Source organism: Myodes glareolus, chromosome 23 (genome assembly GCF_982192425.1).
Source record: "Myodes glareolus chromosome 23, mMyoGla1.1, whole genome shotgun sequence".
In the NCBI taxonomy this organism is placed as follows: Eukaryota; Metazoa; Chordata; class Mammalia; order Rodentia; family Cricetidae; genus Myodes; species Myodes glareolus.
The window spans coordinates 52,838,107-52,857,966 of NC_142048.1; the positions used below are offsets into that span (position 1 = coordinate 52,838,107).

Here is a 19,860-nt window from a genome sequence, read left to right on the forward strand (position 1 = left end):
TTATTTAAGGCCACTCCTCTTTTCAGCCTTTTCTCAAAAATAAGTGCTTGCATTTTAATGATAGCTGTATGTTACAAATACACACAGTTTTATATGCATGCATGGGATATATGCCATCTTCTTTAATCTTTCCTGGCCTCCCCTCTCTCTCCATCAACTCTATTCGTCTCTGCCCAGAACATCTGCTACCCAGTCATAGCAGCATCCAGAATACATTTCCCTGTGTTTTACCTATGTAATCCTTTGTTCATGTAAGGATATGAACATGTTCTTGTAAGGATTATTTTTATCAAAATTGAATAATAATGTTTCAACTCTACTACTGAAAGACTGATAATTAGTCAAACATGGGTTAATTTCAAACTTAATTAAAACTTAGCATCCAGGAGGTCACTGCTGGGGCCAGGAAAATGTGAATGCCAAGACCTTATGACATTTGGTGAGCAGCCTCAGATCGCAAGTTCAAGTCTGAGCTTACTGCCCCGTCGGGGACAGTGTATCAGAGTTTCCCTTTCTCCAATTACATAAACATCACAGTGACATTCTCTTCCGTGAGTCTCACATTCTTAAATACATTATCCTAGAAAAGAGAAATGCAAAGCACGTCATGACGAAGTGACCCAGCTCCTGCTCTGTACCAGCCTATCTCGCAGCATAGGCAAATGGCAGATGGTACGCAAATTTTAAAACTGTGGGTTTATGGATGTGGCTTCAGAAAACCAACTCGCGTGCAGTTTGAAACCGCATTCTATCGCTGTACTTGCCTGTGTGTGTGCAGATAGAGAAACACTGTACAGCTGCCAGAACCTCACTGAAATGCAAAACATGAAAGGAAAGAGAGAGGGGAAGGAAAGAGACGGAATGGAATCGAGTTGAATGTTCCCCTAACAGTCCATTGATTTTCCGGGCAACAAAGGTAAAATTCAGAGGGGCCAATCAATTATTCAAGGTTGCCCCATTTCTCTTTGACCTGGAGAAGACCACATCAAGATGATTGCTTTTAATTTGGAAAAACAAGGTCAAATGTTTGGAGGCATTGCTTTTGACATTAATGGACTCCTGGATATTCAACGATCAGTTCAGTAATGGAGAGTTCACTTGGGTAATTCCCTGGATCTGTGCAAATGTGGGATTATGTTATAGCTAATAATATAGTGGGGTTTTTTCCCATTCAGTTAGCATGCAAGGCCTTTCAGCTCCATATTTCCTGTGTCCATGCAGGTGTAACTCTTGAATCTGACTCCTGCCTGGACCCGGGCATCCCTGTAAATGGTCATCGGCACGGTAGTAACTTCGGTATTAGATCCACGGTGACCTTCAGCTGTGACCCCGGCTACACAATAAGTGACGATGAGCCTCTGATCTGTGAGAAGAACCATCAGTGGAACCATGCCCTGCCCAGCTGTGATGGTAGGTGGAGCTCAGGCATGCAGAGCCAAGCTAGTGCGCCTATGGACACATCAGCACACGGACCAGTGTGCACAGGGCGTGGCGTGATACAAGGTGACCAAGTAATGGGCTCCTTTTACGATCTGCACTCTTTAAGTGGAACCCATTTGAAGGGTGTTCAGTATTTCTGTACTAGCTGTGATGACTCTTAGAAGCAATGAAAATTTGTGGTCTATCCTTCAGAGCTTAGAGAGTTCAATTACGCATGTGTGTCTTTATAGAAGTGCTTATAGAGGACGGGAGGGACATTGTGGTTCAGATAGTCAAGTATAACTCTGCTGACTCAAGTCACCCAGGTCCACATAGAGAGTTCCCTCAGAGATAGCACACCTGTCCCAGTGACCTCTGACCTCTTCCAGATTATCTTTGCTGTGCATCTAGGCTTTTAGAACATCGTTCAGAGGCTCTGGGTGTCACTGACCTTTCCCCCTGGACTTATCCACTCCTGGAAATACAGAAATACAGATAGAGGATGATATTTGTGATTATTGTGTATCACTGTGTCTCTCTCAGTTTTCCACTAAGAGTTAGGTGTTTGTGTTACTTGTGATCATTAGGAAAACACTTTTCGGCGTGTTCTCGTTAGTCGTGAATATACTCTATTATAACATGGTTTCTTTAGAAAAGTATATAGGTATTTGGAAAATAAATACTTAAGTGGGAGTTATATATACACATAATTTCCACTTTCACCACTTTTTCCAAACTGTAGGTATTTCTTTTAAAATGTTACATGGGTAATAAGCACCTTTGCTTTCTCACAATGATAGATGCAAATAGCAGAGCCTGGGAAAGATTGGGCTCACAGAACTGCCAACCACTGACAGTCTTGCATCTTTTCCCCAAGTCCTAGCTGAAACAGCGCTTGGTGCATGAATGCAAGAGGTGAAACGCTCAGGGTAGATGAAGGCCTTCACAGGCAAGCACACAGAGCCAGTAGAGATTTTGGACTCTGGGCCATATTTGGGAGAGGAGCTACTTATGCACCCCTGGAGTTATCTCGTAGGAGGCTACAAAGGATGGGCAAAAGGGGCATGATCACCTCCTTCAGGAAAATCACACATTGCTTGTGGTTGACAGAACGCAGATGGGATATGACTCTTTGATGCTGTATATTGTCATCAGAGAGTCATCTACCCCTAATGTCAATACATGTGACATAAAAGGTTCAATCACTTGTATGCTGTGGGGTAGAAAACCCTCCAACATTGTCATCTATAAACGTCATCTCTGAGAACCATGCAATCAAGGTACAAAGAAAAAAGTCTTAGTGTTTTAATTGGCTGCATGTGGCCGGCAGGTTGGGCATGTGTACAATGGATGTGGCAAACTGAAAGGCAAATCAGAATCAGGAGGAGGTCTCCCCTCAGACCCAGATACTGACTGCTGTCCGAAGCTGAAAGATAAGTGTTGGTAAAGATGTGGGGAAGGAAACCACATTGAAGGAGGAAATGTCCGGTGAGACAGTCTCTGTGGAAAACATCCCACGCTGTGTATCTTTTGTTGCTTGTTTTCTTTTGAGACAGGATTTTCACTGTGTGGCCCAGCCCACCCCAGTCCCGCAACCTTCCTGCCTTATCTTCCGGTTTACTGGGCCATGTTGTTTCAATTGCAAGTGTCCCTCACTCTGTGGCTGTGAGGATTTGAATGGTGGAATACGGAGACCATGTGGCGCCTGCTGTGCTCCTGCTCACCACATTGCCAAGGCACCTGGCTGCGCTATAAGAATGGCGCTTCCAAGTGGCAGGCTTTACTTGACCTATTGGTAGCAGGCATTGTGAGGTAGATTCTTCTCAACAGTCAACAGTGTTGGGTGTTCCTATGTATTTTTACGTTCCCAGGAGTCCTCGGGTCAACGCTGGTCACATGTTATTGCGACTTTGATCTTAAGAGAAGATGGCATCCTACTTCTGCCTGCAGACAATCTAGCAGGCAGAATTATCTGTCTGTGGCCTCGCCTCCTCTCATCCTCAGCCAGACCTGTGCATATCCATCTCCCTGTTGTGCACTCAAGTCCCAAGCTGTCACACACATGCTTTGCAGACCACGTACCTCAGCCTTTTCCAGAATTCTGACTTTCCAGACTGCTCTTGCCATATTTTGACCTTTCTTTTTGCTAATATTAACACCATAGAATTTAACTTAAAAATTTTCACCCAGTGCTGTTACATAGCATATATTTTAAACATACTTAATATGCATATTTAATAATATTTGCATAGACATACATATACATATAGATATTCTTATACACACACATATTAATGATACATACACCAGAGTGTATGTTTTGCAGTTTAGCTTTAGGTTTCAGAAGGGTTTGGGTAGAGGAAGAACTAAGGTATAGAACTAGAACAGTATGGGGCTGGAGAGGTGGCTCAGCCACAAGGTGACTCCAGTTTAGGGTATCTGACAGCCTCTTCTGACCTCCACAGGTGACAGGCATGCATTTTGTGAACACATGTTCATTCAGGCAAATCAGCCATACACATAGAGTAAATAAATCTAAAAAATATTTTTTAAGAAAATAGACTAATGGCCTTTTTGGGAGGGGCAATAAATTCACATGTTTATTGAGTACCTTTTACGTGCTAAATATTTATTGTTCAGGGTACTTGGGACACATCAGAGAATAAAACAAGGAGCCCTGCCCTCGTGGGGCACACAGTCTATTGTGTGTTGCCGCTTCACCTGGGTACTGCTTGCGACCCTGGGCAAGTCACTGCGCCTTTCTGCCCAATGGGGTAAAAGGAGGCTGGGCTCAGTAGATGCTGAGCAGGGTGTACTGCAGATGCAGGCCAGGACACCACCCAAACCCACCTCCCAGACCCCAGAGAGGGCTGGAGGCGCATCTTTAATAGTCAAGTACAGTGAGGAGAAGGGAGAGGAAGGGGGCAGCTACACGAGCTGCTGCTGCTGCTGCTGCTGCTGCTGCTGCTGCTGCTGCTGCTGCTGCTGCTGCTGCGGCTGCTGCTTGGTGGCGGCCTTGTTGGCCAGGTCCTTGGCCTTCTCTGTAGCTGTCAGTGCCGTCTCCTTTGCTTTTTCTTTGGCCTCTTTGGCTGTCCCAACGAGTGTTCTGGAAGGGGCCTCCTCTTGTAGCTTGGCCAAGATGTACTCAAAGCCCTTCATCATCTTGGTCGCATTGCTTTTGAACTGGGCAAGGCCAAATTCCTGGACAGCTCAAGAGACACCAAGTAAACTGGAGGAGAGCCAGGCTTCCCGACAGATTTCGGTCCAGCCGCTGTTGTCAGAGTTCACACAGTAAACACATCGTTCCTCCACCACGATCACACAGGCGTGGTTGATGTTCCAGGTGAAGGTGGTCATGGTCTGATTCTGTGGGTCCACAATAGAGTCCTCCAGGATGTACACCAGGTGAGCAACATTGGCAGGGAAAAGTCTCTCTGCCCAATGTGGCATCCTGTTGGTCTTGGTCAGGAGTCTCCAGGACAGAAGCTTCTGATCAGGGGTCACCTCCTGGTGTACCATATCTTCCATTAAGACATGTTTGCTATAGGGATTCGGGTACCGTTGCCAGAAGGCAGTGAACACTTGGTCCCAGGAACTTCAGAGCACGCTCTGGCCCAGGAAATCCTTCACCATTGTCCCGACCCGGACAGGCTCAGCACCGATGCAGCATCAGGGTGAAGAGCCCCTGGGGGTGGGGTGCACGTGGCTCGACGCACGCCAGCCAGGCTCACAGCTCATTCACCGCAGAGCCTTGCCCAGGTCCCCACGGCCGCCATGAGGGACTATAAGCGACTAATGGCTTCTAGACCCAGTGAGGGTTGATGTTTCCTGAGGTACTCAGCACGTGAGGAGGCATCCTACCCAGCAGGAATGAGGGAGAACACTGGGCCTCAATGCACAGGGTACAGTGTCCAATTCCTAGAGTATTGGTCAGTAGAGAAAGAATGTTTAGACAGGAAATGACTTAGAGTAGGACTCGCTCTCCTAGAGTGGTCTGTGTGCCCAGGAAGTGGCTGAGATGTTGCAGAGAGGCCAGTGATGAATGACATCTGGAGAAAATAAAAGTGCATTAAGCTTAGACATTTTGTCTATTGTCTTCCAAGTCAAATTTATGCAAATTTGAAATCTGATCCGTCTAAGAGGATCCCTAAGGTGATTTGCTATGCTACATTGTAGCACCTTCCCAGGACTGAAAAGCTTACCCTGAAAGGTTTTAATAAGTCTTCCCATTCTAGGAGAGTTTAAGGGTTTGCATGAGAGTTTTATTTAGTCCTGGCTGTTTGCACTGAGCTCTGAGAAGCTCCTTGCCCTTTCTAATCTCACACAGTCTTTTAAATCTCACAGGTTTTTATTGCAATAAACCCTACATCAATAGGAAATGTAAACCTCTAAAAATTCATAGTCCTCAGCAAGGAAACATAAATTAGAATTAATTATAATATTTTATCTCACCTAAAACGAAGATAAACCTTGTCTTTCCCTTTTCCAAGTACTGCATTTGTTCCTTTCAAAAACTGCTGTTCGCACACGACCATTTTAAAGAAAGAAATTGAGGATTGGAATCTTTGTCTTCCTTTCATTGGGAAAAGAACAAATGCACAGATCATTTTGGAAATGTTGTTATTAAATATTTTTTGCCAAATGTTTATTCTTTCCACAAAACATTTAATGCAAAACAATTGTGTTTGCTGCCTAACAGTTAACATCGGCATAAGAAAGGAGAAATAGAGTTTTTGAAGGAAGCGAAGAAAGAAAAGTGACTGGGAATAGAGAAATGAAAACATAAAATATAAGACTTATAATGTGCAGTCTTGAGAGGCCTGGGAGGCATCATTCAAGGTCGGTCTTCTCGAAGAGACCTTATTCTGGATAAATCATTTGACTCAGGGCAAAGAAACAAGAGTGAGCAGTAGGCTATGGGGGTTAGTGGTAAACACTGGTTGCTAAGGGGAGTAGTGAGACACAGTTCAAGGTGTCCCTGGGTACATCACAAGTCAGGATGATGGCTCAGGGCCCCTCAGCCAGAGCCCTTCATCTCTGAGAGTGGAAACAGTTACGGATGTGTCCTAGAGAGCTCACCTTCTACATCCAGACAGTCCTGATTTAATGCTGCCTTGAACTGCAGGGTGCCTGTCCAACATCTCTTTTGAGAATACGAGTCCAATAGAAATAAATGTGCAAAGAAGGAGATCTAGTCAGTGACTCCTGTCAACTACAGAGAGGCCAGGGGTCACCCTGGAAAAGAGAGAAACGAAATACAGCTGTGTTTTCTTAGTCCCATCCCCATAAAGTAAGCACAAAAACTGCAGAAATTAATGAAGATGAGAAAAGGAAGAAAGAAAGGAAGCATAAGATTTTGTGCTTCACGTTGAATTTTTTCAAAGAAGACACTAGGCAAAAAGTGAGAGTTCAATTAGATTAGAAGACCCAAATAGACCAGCTGAAGTTTCTAGAGCAAGGCAAAGCCTTTAGCTTGATGTTAGAGCACTTGTCTAGCAATGTAAGGCCCTGGGGTCCTGCTGCAGCATAAGGCACAAAGGAAAGCTGAACTGGGGATAGGCAGAGCCACATATAAAGTGTGACGTTGTGGGTATAGGACAGAGTGGAGTCACAAATCACGTTCATGTAAGTGGCAGATGGAAATAGTTCAAGGAAGAGGCTGTGTGGATTTGAGGGTCTTCAGCTTCTGTGGGCATTGTGAAGTACCTAACAGGGAGAGAGAAGAATCTATGGCACCTTGTTCTTTCCTCTCTAGTAACCTCAACTCTCATGAAAAAGGACTCTGTTCCGGAGTATAGCCCCCATATGTCAGCCCCTGTCTTCCTCAGTGAAGGTAGACACTGAGTCTTGAGCTTCTTACATCCTGTCTTGGATCTAAGAAGTGAAATTGATTCTGTAAACTTCAGTGCTTTAGATCACAACTCTTGTTGTGAGCATAGAGATGACACCTGTGGAGGGAAGAGGTGAGAATTTTGAAAAGAGTCACTGCAGTGTCCATGGGAGGTCTGTGGGGTGTGTAGATCGATGTGTCTTGCCCAGTCAAGCTGATCTGAACAGGCCAAAGACATGCATGAGCTCACATACCACGGGGCAATACAGGAGGAGCACCTCCTCACACATCCTACCAGCCTGTCCTCACTTCCGGCGTTTCCACCTTCCCGGTTGTGAACAGCAGCTCACCTTCTTATTTGCCATCTCAACGGCACTTTGTAGACGACACACCTGAGCTACCTCTGAGGTCTGACAGCTGCTTGGCATTTTCCCCTGCAGAATAAGCCTCACTTTGTTATCGATGTTTTTCAGTAATTACTTCTGCTTTTCTCACTAGATTATATCTTGAAGATGTCAGAGACTTCTTTGAATATTATTCTGTATGCCTGAGAGCATGAAGGGGTGTTAGGATGACCAGGGTACAGCCCTCAGTAAAGGATTTGTAATGGAAACTGAGATCCAAGCAGAGAGGTCAGCACCAAACTTGATCTTCAGTGGGCGCTTCCTCTCAGCACACATGGGGAAAGATGTCCACCTTCCCCTGCTCTTCCCTTTTCTGTTTTCTGAATATTTTAGTCATCTGTCCAAGGGGCTTTTTTGATAAAACTGTCTGGGTCCTAGACAGTGGGGGAGATCCTAGAAACACAAGTGTCAAACTTTCAGAGCGACAGCCTGAAGGAAGTTAGAAGTAAATTTTTACTGTAGCTTTTATAACTACCCAGAAAAGTCTCCATGGTGCATGAAGAAATAGATTCATGCAATTCAAATTCTGTGTGGTTAAATTGGTGGCTCTGCTAAGGGAACAGAGACATGACCATCTATGAATAGTCAAGTCCTGTAGGGACCCTGAAGTAAAAGTCTGCGTTTTATCTTATTCTCTTCTCTCTTCAGATTTAGCTGAGAATTTCAATTCCATTCTCTGAATATCAAATTCCCCTCTCCTGAAGCCTGCGGTCTTTGTGCGGTTATTTTATTTAGATTGTTGACAATGAGAGGGCCAGAGAGAGCTCTGTATGCGCCCATGGGATCAAGATGGACAGGAAGACTGGGCTCACCTGCAATTTTCTCCCCACGTGCCCCAAATGAAAGCTGATTAGCGCTCTGAGTCTTCCACAGTAGAATGGGCCATCACTGAACAGCACTGGGGAGGCAGAGACAGGCGGATCTCTGGTGCTCAGTGGCCTGCCAGCTTAGTGAATCAGAGCACTCTAGGCCCAGTGAGGAACCCCATCTCAAAAGCAGAAGGAATGATCCCTAAGCCATGACCCTGAAGGATGGCCTCTGTCTTCCACACAGGTGCACAGCTGCATACACAGGTTAGCCTGCATATGATGAATTATGGATTTTGTAATTATTCAGTATAGTTGGATATGAACTACTTTTTATGAGTTAAGGAGCATGGGCAGTCTTCAGAGTACCTTGTCCTAGAAACCTTGGATGTAAGGGACCTCACTGTTAAAGTGTTATAAAAGACTTTAATTTCTTACAGTTAAATCCTTCATAAGATTTGAGAATTTATTGGGCTGATTTATGCCTGTCCCAAAATAAATTAAGATTCACTGTATACATCTTCTACAATCAGGACCTCAGGCCTCCATTTCTTTCCGTCCTGTCCTGGTTCCACTGCTTCAGGTTCCTCTCTAGAATCTTCCATCTCCACTGTCCTGTTCACATGGTAAATGCCTGGGCGCCATTTTCCACTGTTAGATCACATACACGGTATATGACTGACTGTCCACCACTGTGCCTTCCTGCTTCCTGGTCTGTTTCCCATGGGAAAGCTGACTCATCCACCCCATTCCAGCTCCAGCCCTTTGCTTGGATGCCCAATAGCATCACCAAAGCTGAACCCCACTCTCTTCAAAGATCTCCATCCTCTTGCCATGTTATACTTGGGCTTCTGGCTTGGACTGCTGGACCATTCCTGACAGCTGTGATGGCTCTATAGCTAATGCCTGTCTGCCCCTCTCCCCCTGACTGCCACTAGCATCTGGCCATCTGCTTTCTTTTCTCCCTGTGCCTTACGGAGCAGTCTTGTGACCTGGTTATCCCTGCAGTAACCCATGCACTCCACAGGCAGGGACCTAATGTGTCCCTTCATCTTCCTCAGAAAAATGCCATCCCCCTACAATGGCCTATGAAGCATGAGAAAAGATCATGCCCAAGTGGGCTGGTATCTTAAAGGCTATTGGCTGAAGTAACTCCCACAGCAAAAAAGAAAGATATTTCTCTCTTTAAAATGTCTTTTCCACAATTTATACATATATGCACCATAATTTTATTTCTATTTTTTTCTTGCTTATACCTGTATTTAATCTATTTCATACCTCCATTTTTTTCTGTCCAATTTCTTCTCTGTCTCCCTTCTACTTTTCCCTCTTCAACTTCAGGTTCATTCTCTCTCTTTTAAGTTCATTGAGTCCACTTAGTGCTGTCTGTATGTGATGGCTGTGGGGCCATTCACTGGAGCATGTGAGGTCTGTCAGGGGCTGCAGCCCTGAAGAAAATTGACTCTCCTTCCATAATAGCCATCTCTTACCAGTAGCTCCTTGTCTAGGGGTGAGACTTCCTATGCCCCTCCCCATCCATATTAGAATTTAGGTGGCTTGATCTTGTGCCAATCATGTGCATTCCGTGATAGCAGCTATGGCTTCATGTGTTTAATGATTATCATGTCTAATAAAAATCCTTAAAATGCTAAGTGTATTTTACTGCTGCAAATTATTTCTTTCCTGCTTGAATTATTGTAAGTAAATTTATGGTTCTTAAATCTTTGAGTTTGTTTGAACATAGCCTAGCATGCGACAAGGATTTTGAATTCACCAAAGGGCTGTTAAGTTCCACCCTGGAGGGTGGGAACTACAGCTTAATGCATCTTAATGCATCATCAGTTCTCCTGATGCATCAACACTGGACTTCTCTGCCCCACTCTCCTCTGAGTTAGGTTTTATGACTGTGCTGCGATGGAGATACCTGCTTGTGAACTGGCATCTTATAACTGCATGTAAAAAAAATGTCTACATTTCAATTTTATCCTACTAATAGTTATGCAAGCTCACTGTCCATTAGAAGCACTTTGTCCAGCAATCATTGTAGACTGTCATGTTTCCTGTTATTTCAGCCCTGTGTGGAGGCTACATTCATGGAAAGAGTGGGACTGTCCTTTCTCCAGGATTTCCAGACTTTTATCCAAACTCTCTGAACTGTACGTGGACCATTGAAGTCTCTCATGGCAAGGGTAAGACAAAGGGCAGGCCTTGGTACAAAGAACATTGCACACTGGGGAGCCTGGACTAGAGGAAGCTGTAAGGAAAAACCAAGAGGATGAATGGCACTTCATGGTTTCTAAGCCCTTAACTGTTATTTTTTATGAGACTAGAGTGAAGCAGAGGTCGCTTTTGTTGGTCTTGTTCTCCACTCAGTGACCTGGATGGATATGTGAGAATATAAACTTGGAAATTAAATGTAATGATAAGGAAAATGAGCTCCAATTAAATAAAATGTAAATATTGATTCAATATAAGATGAGGAGATTGCTTAAACTTCTGTACGTCTGAGAAACATTCATGTTTCTGTTCGAAATTTGCTTGACTTTGTCCTTATGATAAATCCAGACCTTAGACAAGTGGTAAATGCAAAGAAGCCAGGTGGTATTTTGTGTGGGAAATACAGATTGCAAATCCTGAATTTAGCAAGGTATCCTGGGTATGTTATTATATATCTATAACTGTAACTGTCATTTTTAAAGAGCCTTTTAATTTTAAGAATAAAAACAAAACAACAGTCTTTATCTTGTGCTAGAGACCTGAATACAGTTGCAATGATCACTTTACAATATATATATACAACTTTTATGTGTTGTATTTTCATGGATAAAATTTCTTTTCTCATAGATGACCCTGTAGTAGACTTAGTTAAGTAGACTGTGCCTTTCAACATACATTTGAACTCCACTTGGTGTTTTATTGAACTAGATGTTACATTGACCTCACATTACAGTGCCCTGTAGATATGTTTGACACTCATCCCTGAGCACATATTAAAAACATGAAGAGGTGGTGCAGCAGATAAGAGAACATGCTACTCTTGCAGAGGACCTGAGTTCAAATCCAAGCACCTACATGAGTCAGCTCACAAGCTATAACTCCAATGTGAGGAGGTCAGTTGCCTCTGGCCTTTGAGGGCACCTCTGCTCACGTACACATATCTACACAGAGAGCCATGAGTACACAGATAAACAATAATAATAAACCCCTAAGAAAGAAAGATATGGCCCTGAAACAAATTAAGATTAAACAGATTATGAGTATCCAAGGTGTTTTAATTAGAAAAAAAATGTAACTCTTTAAAGGAATCCACTTATAGATCATTTTATATGCTTCAGCAGAAAAAAAAATCAGAAATAGTGCATTATGAGCCTGGATTCAATGAAGACAGCCTGAGGCCCACAAAACTTTAATTTCAAGAGAATTTGCCCTCAGCAGTGTATGTTTTATATGTTATCTCCAAAGTAATATTTATAAAGTTAGAGAAATGGAAATGGAGAGATTTTCAGTGTTTTGTCTCTCTGGGGTGAACACCCCCTGCCCTGTGCCTGGGGACCTTTAGTGAATTCAGTCAAGCATCAACCTTCTTATTGTCCTTACAAACCCGCACTTGTCTCTATAGATTCCTTTACGTCTTTATCTGTATTTGTAGCTACTCTTATAATGTAGATTCCTTTATGTCTTTATCTGTATTTGTAGCCACTCTTATACCTTATACCTTACACTCTTATACCTTGTCACAGATGGCCATCTGCACACACCTGTGGTGATATCTACATCTGTGTTCATTCTTGCCCATGTGACCATGAGTATCATATCCATGCTGATGTTTAATTAGTTTTTATATCTCGCCTGTATCCTGGGTGTATCAGTAACTACATGCAGCTTCTCTGTATCAACATCTGGGTCCATATCTACACAAAAACCCATGGCAGCGTCTGTCTGTAACTGATCCTGTAACTATCTGAGCACTTGTTTTTGTTTAATGCTTCTTCTTGATTTTAGAACTGCCTCTGTCTAATCTTTCTCTGAAAGTTCAAAGTTAGAGTCCTACAAGATAATTTTAATATTTCACAATTTAAGATATTTTGATCCAAACCTTTGATGTCTATAATTATGCCCAGAAGAGATTCTTTTCAGCTGCAGCTAAACCGACTGTCCCTCCCTCATCTCTCAGGCGTGCAGATGAATTTCCACACCTTCCATCTGGAAAGTTCCCACGACTATTTGCTGATCACGGAGGATGGGAGTTTCTCGGAGCCAGTGGCCAGGCTCACTGGCTCGGTGTTGCCCCACACCATCAAGGCTGGCTTGTTTGGAAACTTCACTGCGCAGCTCAGGTTCATTTCTGACTTCTCCATCTCCTATGAAGGCTTCAACATCACCTTTGCAGGTATGTTAACCCTTTGTTGTCTCTGTCTTGGATTATCTCTCTCTCTGTGTCTGTATCTCTCTGTCTGTCTCTCTCTCTGTGTATGTGTCTCCTGTGTCTCAATTTCTCTTTATCTCTCTCTTCATCTCCCTCTCTTCCTCTCTCTATGCCCCCGCTCAGCAAATTATCAATCCACAGGATGTGGAGGCAGAATGCTTATGCACTCATGTCTGTTTGGCAACTGGTGTGCCATTCAGTCTTGCATTACACATACATTCTCTTCTTTGGAAATTGGTAAATACAACTCTATTTCCGAAAAAGGTGTCCTTGCTCACTTCCCCTTATCAGTTCCACCAGCTATGACCAAACCTGACTCCGTGGATCAATGTTTAGGGGCAACTGTCATGGATTCTTGCCCCTCCAGCTGAGAATCACTTACACACAGAAAAGGACAGAGTGTTAGTTCCTTTATCAGAATTATACATGGTGGCAATATCCTGACAGAGTCAAGAAACTCTTTTCCTTGTTTTCCGTGGGAGGTAGTGTGTGGAGCATTTCTGCTGCATTTGGTGTTACTTACATAGCTGAGAGTGCACAATCTGTGCTGTTTTGCCCTCATCTCTTAGAGATGAGAAAGATACTGATCAAAATGAAGAACACACATCTTCATCCTCACTCTTCTTCCATTATCTACACACTCCACTGACAAGGAGTGACCTCTAACCACCAATGGGGTGAACAATTACACTCGCATGTGCTGACATACTCGATGTTCTGACCAAAACCCCAAATTTCGTTCTTCATGGTTCAAAAGTAATTCAGTTTTATGATATGGTCTGCTAGTGCCTTAATTGTCTGTGATTTCTTCTGTGTAGAGGATCTCCTTAAGTCTAAAGTCCATAAACCCTACTGGGGCACTTAGTGATTGTTGTAATATTTGATGATCCATCTTATATCCCATAGATAGAAGACTCCCGCTGGCTCCCTAGCAGCTCTGTGACCTGTTTGTCACAGGGAAGGGGCATCACTCATGGCATGAAGTTATTTTATCTAAAACAGAACAACTCTCCAACAGTTCTCCTTAAGGAGAGCTTCAGTTACCTTAATTTGATTTTGCTGGTTTTCTTGCTATGTTTAAGAACAAAGAGGCTTTGAGGACTGGCTCAAATTTCTTGAAAGTTTACTGTAGTTGTAATAGTACTATTATTGGCCACTGTATCAATGATAGACTTCAGTCTCCTCATGGTGGTGCCTGAATCCCTCTCCCATAGTTTCCTTAGAGGATCTCTTATGGTCACCATGAGAATTCCCCTCCCATCTATGTCCTTGCACCCTGATCTATAATGAGTTTAAATAGAATACTCTAGAGAAGGAGATGGCGGCGAGGCCCGTGGCTGTCTTCCACAGACGTTGCCTGGGAGTCTATGCCGTTTTCATTCATCTTTCCCCATCTGTTTCTTAAGTCTAGTGCTCCCAGTGCGGAACTGACAGTTGGGTCTTTGGATGTGTGCCGCAGCCCATCTGTGCTGCTATAACAGAACGGCTGAGACTCTGGGGAGGAATAAGTATTCCACCCTCAAGTTCTGCTTGCTCGGAGGTCTCAGAACTAGGTTCTGCCACCTATTACTGCTTCTGAGCTGTGTCATCACAAGCATCCTTGTCGTACAACGCTCAAGTTTTAACCCTTTCAGGAAAGAAATGCCCAGTACCTATCCAAGGCGTAACTTTGGACCAGTCTGTCAGACCAAAGCAACAAACTTCAGAAATTTAACCTCAGCCCAACTGTTTTTATTTTGATCCCCTTTAGCTGTCACACAAGCCATTGCACAGCAAGGCATGGGTTCTGGGCTTGTTTTCTTGTTTTTGTTTTTCTTTGTTTGTTTGTTTGTTTGTTTGGAGCTTTTGTGGGAAGTCTATTACTAGATGCGTGCAATATTTTAGGCTGATGATTCTATGGCTGTAAATGTAAGACTGTAGATGTAGACCTGGCACAATCCATTCTACTGCTCAGCTCAGGATGCCAGTAAAAGGATCACGGAGGCTTCGACATGGAGAAGTGGAGCTGAGCATGCTCTTGGTGCGAGGAGCTCCCTGTAGCTCTAGCACCACTAAGCCATCCTGTATTTGAGGGGGAGAGGTCTCCCCACCTCCCACTTCTCCATCCTCATGGTACTGTCACAATGGCCATTGAATTCCAACGTGACCGTTAATGGACATGTTCCGATCGTAGCACCTACAAAAGTGTATATCTCCATACTGTTCATCTGCTTTACTCGGCCACACACGTGTCTATAAAGGATGGTGTCTTTTCCCATGGCTGAACTGTGAGTACGGGATGCTTCAAAGAAATTACTCACTCTTTCATTGCGCTTTAATGACTCAGCCCACACTTCCAGGGCAGCTGCACTGTAACCCTCCTGAGACGTGGCCCTGCGTCAGCAAGCTAGCTGCCTTTGTGGAACCTGGTTCCTATGTTCCATGTGAGGCAGACCCTGAAGCACACATGCTTACATGGAAAGCTGAGATAGCAAATGAAGAAAAATTAGGAAGATTAATTTCCAAAATGAAAACCTTTTAGTCAAAAGGAAAGTAAAACCTTGAGAGCAATGTATTTCCTTTCTGTTGTAAAAATTATAAAGAATGGCCCTGGAAAAATGGCTCCTTAGTTATGAGCATGTTTTGTTCTTGTAGAGGACCTGGGTTCAATTCTCTCCACCTATTTGGTAGCTCACAAACATCTGTAACTCCAATTTCAGGGTATCTGATGACCTGTTCTGACTTCCATAGGCTCAACACACACACACACACACACACACACACACACACACACACCCCACATATATGTATATGTGCAGGCAAGCAATCATACATATAAAATGAAATGAATATGCTTTTATGAAAGAAAAAATATGGGGAATGCACAATGTAAGTGTACACCATGACAAAGTTAATAGCTATAAATATGAGAAGCCACCGCTATGTATATGGATAACAGAAATTAATATACCCCCCATTTCCCATGGGATAAGATTAAACCCTTTCTGTTCTAACAGGCACACAGTGAAGGCTTCGCCTAAACTGCCAAATAAGGGGATGGAGAGGTGGACCAGTGGTTAAAATCACTTGCTGCTCTTATAGAGGATCTGAGTTAGTGGTCTAACATTCATGTGCTCGTCGTCACTTGTAACTCTAGAGGGATCCAGTGTCTTCCTTTGACCTCTGTGGATACACTTATACAAATGTGCACACGTGCGCACGCGCACACACACACACCACACACACATTAATGTAAATGAAAATGAAATAAATATTTTAAAAATTAAGGAATAAATTACAAAATGAAGTAGACACAAAGAAAAGACTCTTAGTTCTTGGGGTGCCTTTGTACAAACTGTGGGAGGTAAAGCATCGGTGTCTCTAGCGTATTTGCAAAGAGTTTCTAATTGCTCTTACAAGCGGAGAACATTTATTTTCAGAGTGTGCAGCACATTTTTCAGGAAGAAGGAAAATAACTCCGGGCAGAAATGTCTGCTGAGTTGGGACATCTTCATTCTAGTGTTTCCTGCAGAGTCTCTGGGTTGCCTGTGACAGCTTTGAATGAGAAGTTCTTGAGCTCAATGGGTTACCCTTCCTGTCTTTCCCTTCCCTGGAACATGGTAGACTAAGGTCAAATTAGGAAGTGCTCTCTCGCAATGCTGAGCTGAATTTGAGTGTTTTAGAGATCTAAAGCAGATATTTGCCCCAAGCGTAGGACAAAGCAAGTAACAGTGACAGCATAGACCTAAGAGATTAAGCAGTTACTAGATGAAATGAAGGAGGAGCTTATGTTGAGTGTTCTACAGTGAGATTTTAGTAAAATTCTAATAACCTGATAAGAATGAAAAATGGTTGGGTTTGAAAGAAAAACAATAAGGAAAGCACCAACGAATTAGATTACTCTCTGTGTTCATTGGCAATACTGATTATAAGATGTAAAGATTGGAGAATTGAAGATTGGAAACCCAAAATTGGAGGCACCTTTCCATAAAATGGCAGTCAAGGTTCCCACTTGATCACATACCTCTCTCGGAAGAAATGGCCCCGCTCTTCCTACAGTAAAGAGTGTTCCTCAGTCAAACTTTTCTCATCTCTCTTCTGATTAGTTTTATCATTAGCTTGACAAAACATAAGGGGCTCTCCAGCTGGGGAATTCCTTGGACCACAGTGCCCTGTGGGTCTGCCCGTCCTGATTTCTGATTAATTTCGGAGGGCCCCTCTCACTAAAGGATCATTTTTAGGAAAATGGTCCTGGCTGTCTAAAAAAGCAGGCTGAGCTTGCCAGACAGCAGGCCAGTAAAGAGTATCCCTCTGTGGTATCTCCTTCATTTGCTGCTTGAGTTCCTTGATGTTCCTCAGTGACACACCGTGACCTGGAAGTGCAAGCTAAATAAAACCTCTTCCTCCCTGAATTTGATTTTTGTCAAATTGTCTTACCACAGCTCCAGGAAGAAAGCTAGAACAGTTCTTCATACCATTCCTCATCTCCAGGCTCTAGGGCCATCTGCATGGCCTGTGGTCTGACGCTGATAGGACCGTACTGAACATGGGGCATTTCAGGTGAAGCAGAGCACAAGAAACTAAAGCATCTTCATTTACTCTTCCATCTTCATTTACTCTCCCTCCTTGTCTGTCGGACTCACCAATTCTTAGCACTCTCCATAGAGAATCAGGGATACCAACGGCAAGCAATGTCCCACCTGCACACACAGTGTGGTCCCAATGGGCATCTGAAAACATGGGGCTGGCACAAAAGATCCTCAGTGGTACCAACAGTCCGAAGACATGCTCCGCACATGCAGCCGTATGCCAGACAATGTGGCTTTGTTTCAGACTTATTCCATGTTTGCTTCCAGCGTGGCTTATAGACGTTTCTAGCTAACAAAATATTCTTCACTGTATGTCAGTAAAACACGGGTCATACCTTGAGAATAGCTTTGCTGGAGACATGCCTGTTTTACAGGGCGCTTGGTCCTGATGAGCTGACTGCTAGCACTCCACTTACTTACAGGAAGCATACACTGCCTTCTGCCCTATGCCTTCTCCGTGAAAACTCCATTTAAAGAAAGTGTAGAGTTTTCGGGTTTAGTAGCTGTGAACACCAGAAAACTGATTTTGTTCTCTCAAAGGGAAGGTAGAATGTTTCATCCCATTTTACCTTATTGCATGAGTATGTTCATGTTGTGAACTATTGAGATTGAAGCTAGAATCTATGGGACAAAGGGTGGGAATTGATATGACAAAAAAGAGAAGGAGAGAGAGGAGAGAAGAGAGGGAGGGACGGAGGGAGTGAGGGAGGGAGGAAGGGAGAGAGGGAGGGAGGGAAAGAGAGCGAGAGAATGGGGGTCAAAGGAGGTTTCTTTCAGTATTCTCCCATTCCTCCTCCATGCTACTTTTTCTTGCTTCCCAGGTACCCCACCCCCACCCTTGTTGCAGGATATGTGATCACAGTGTGTGAAGATGTGCTGCTGTTTCATCTGATTGGTTTAATAAAGAGCTGAATGGCCAATAGCGAGGCAGAAGAGAGTTAGGTGGGACTCCTAGGCAGAGGCAGGAATTCTGGGTAAGAATGTGGCACAGCAGACTTTGCCAGAGAGTTGCAGAGCAAGTCAGGCATATAGAATGGAGAAGAGATAAAGAGCCATGTGGCAAAACATAGATTAAGAGAAACTGATTAATTTAAGTTGTAAGAAAGAGTTGGAAACAAGCCTAAGCTAAGGCCAACCTTTCATAATCAATGAATTTCCGTGTCATTATTTGGGGGCTGGCAATCCAAGGAAAGTCTGATGAGAACGCTTGCTATCCATCCTGTCTGTTTTGTTTTCAGAATATGACCTGGAGCCCTGTGATGACCCTGGAGTCCCTGCCTTCAGCCGCAGAATTGGGTTCCAGTTTGGTGTGGGCGACACGCTGGCTTTCACCTGCTTCCAGGGATACCGCTTAGAAGGTGCAACCAAGCTTACCTGCCTGGGTGGGGGACGCCGAGTGTGGAGTGCACCTCTGCCAAGGTGTGTGGGTAGGTGGCCACACGCTTTCATTTCATTCATCCATGGGCAGTGGGTCAGGAAACAGGGAGGGGGCTGGCCAGGAAAGACAGAGGTGTAGCTGGACCCGCCTGGGTTGTGGGGAGCTACCTCACCTTTGGAGCCTAATTTATCTCATCTATAAACTGTGTCTCTGTCAGTTAGAAGGGTCTGTGAGTAGAAAAAGGAGACCAGAGTATGTACCCAGGATCTCTATGAAGTTTCACGGAAACATAAGTGTAATAGTAATAACAATAATAAATTCAGAAAATGAGGAAAGGGAAATACTAGAAGACACGCTATAGCAAGACCAGCTGTACTGTTGCTGAGATCCATACTCCCTATGATGACAAAGAACAGTTCATAATAGTGCCTTTGTTTCCCTTGGAGCCCTTGGTTGTGTGCTTGTCATGCAATGAAGAAGCATCACCAGTGTTAGGGATCAGAGTTTGTCATCTGTGAGAAGGCAGGCAGTTGTTCAGCTATGCCGTGTAGTATGGGCATTTGTTTGGGTTATTTGCAAGGAGGTTCTCAGGGCAAGCTGACACCAGTGCAGTAGTTCGGGGCAGTGGTACTGTGCTCCCATTGGGCATTGACTGGAAGAGTAGAGCCACCATTGCCATTCTGGCTTCAGCCCAAGACTTCTGTGGCACCCGAAGACCTGGTCATTATTCCTGAGACAGTCTGACACCTGTTGCTCTGCCACAACACCCATCAGCCATCTGCTCAGGACCAGTTCTTTAAACAGCCAGGCACCCTAACAAAGAAAAAAAGAATGCAAGAGATTAGCCCTGATTTCCTTCAAGACTCCCAGGTTCACAGAAGTGGATGAAAGGGTCATTCCAAACACCCAGGTCACAAAACAGAAGCAAGTGTGGGAGCCCTGAGAGAAACTGAATAAGGAGAAAATGCCCGAGGTTAGCAGAATACGGCCATGTTTCTCCAAAGCCCCAAGTCTCTTCTACTCTAGGCA

At 43.9% G+C, this 19,860-nt stretch overlaps 1 protein-coding gene and 1 pseudogene across 2 annotated transcripts in view; one reads left to right on the top strand and one right to left on the bottom strand.

Annotated features, from left to right (window-relative positions):
- Window positions 1–19,860, top strand: part of Csmd1 (CUB and Sushi multiple domains 1) — a 1,511,659-nt gene that overhangs the window by 1,210,616 nt on the left and 281,183 nt on the right. For both annotated transcript variants that reach the window (XM_087901170.1, XM_087901171.1), the window contains exons 18-21: window positions 1,222–1,410; window positions 10,532–10,648; window positions 12,634–12,849; window positions 18,692–18,880. In XM_087901170.1, coding sequence (XP_087757296.1) covers window positions 1,222–1,410; window positions 10,532–10,648; window positions 12,634–12,849; window positions 18,692–18,880 — 711 coding nt within the window. The remainder of the gene's footprint in view (window positions 1–1,221; window positions 1,411–10,531; window positions 10,649–12,633; window positions 12,850–18,691; window positions 18,881–19,860) is intronic.
- Window positions 4,348–5,052, bottom strand: LOC125414372 (PRELI domain-containing protein 1, mitochondrial pseudogene; annotated as a pseudogene).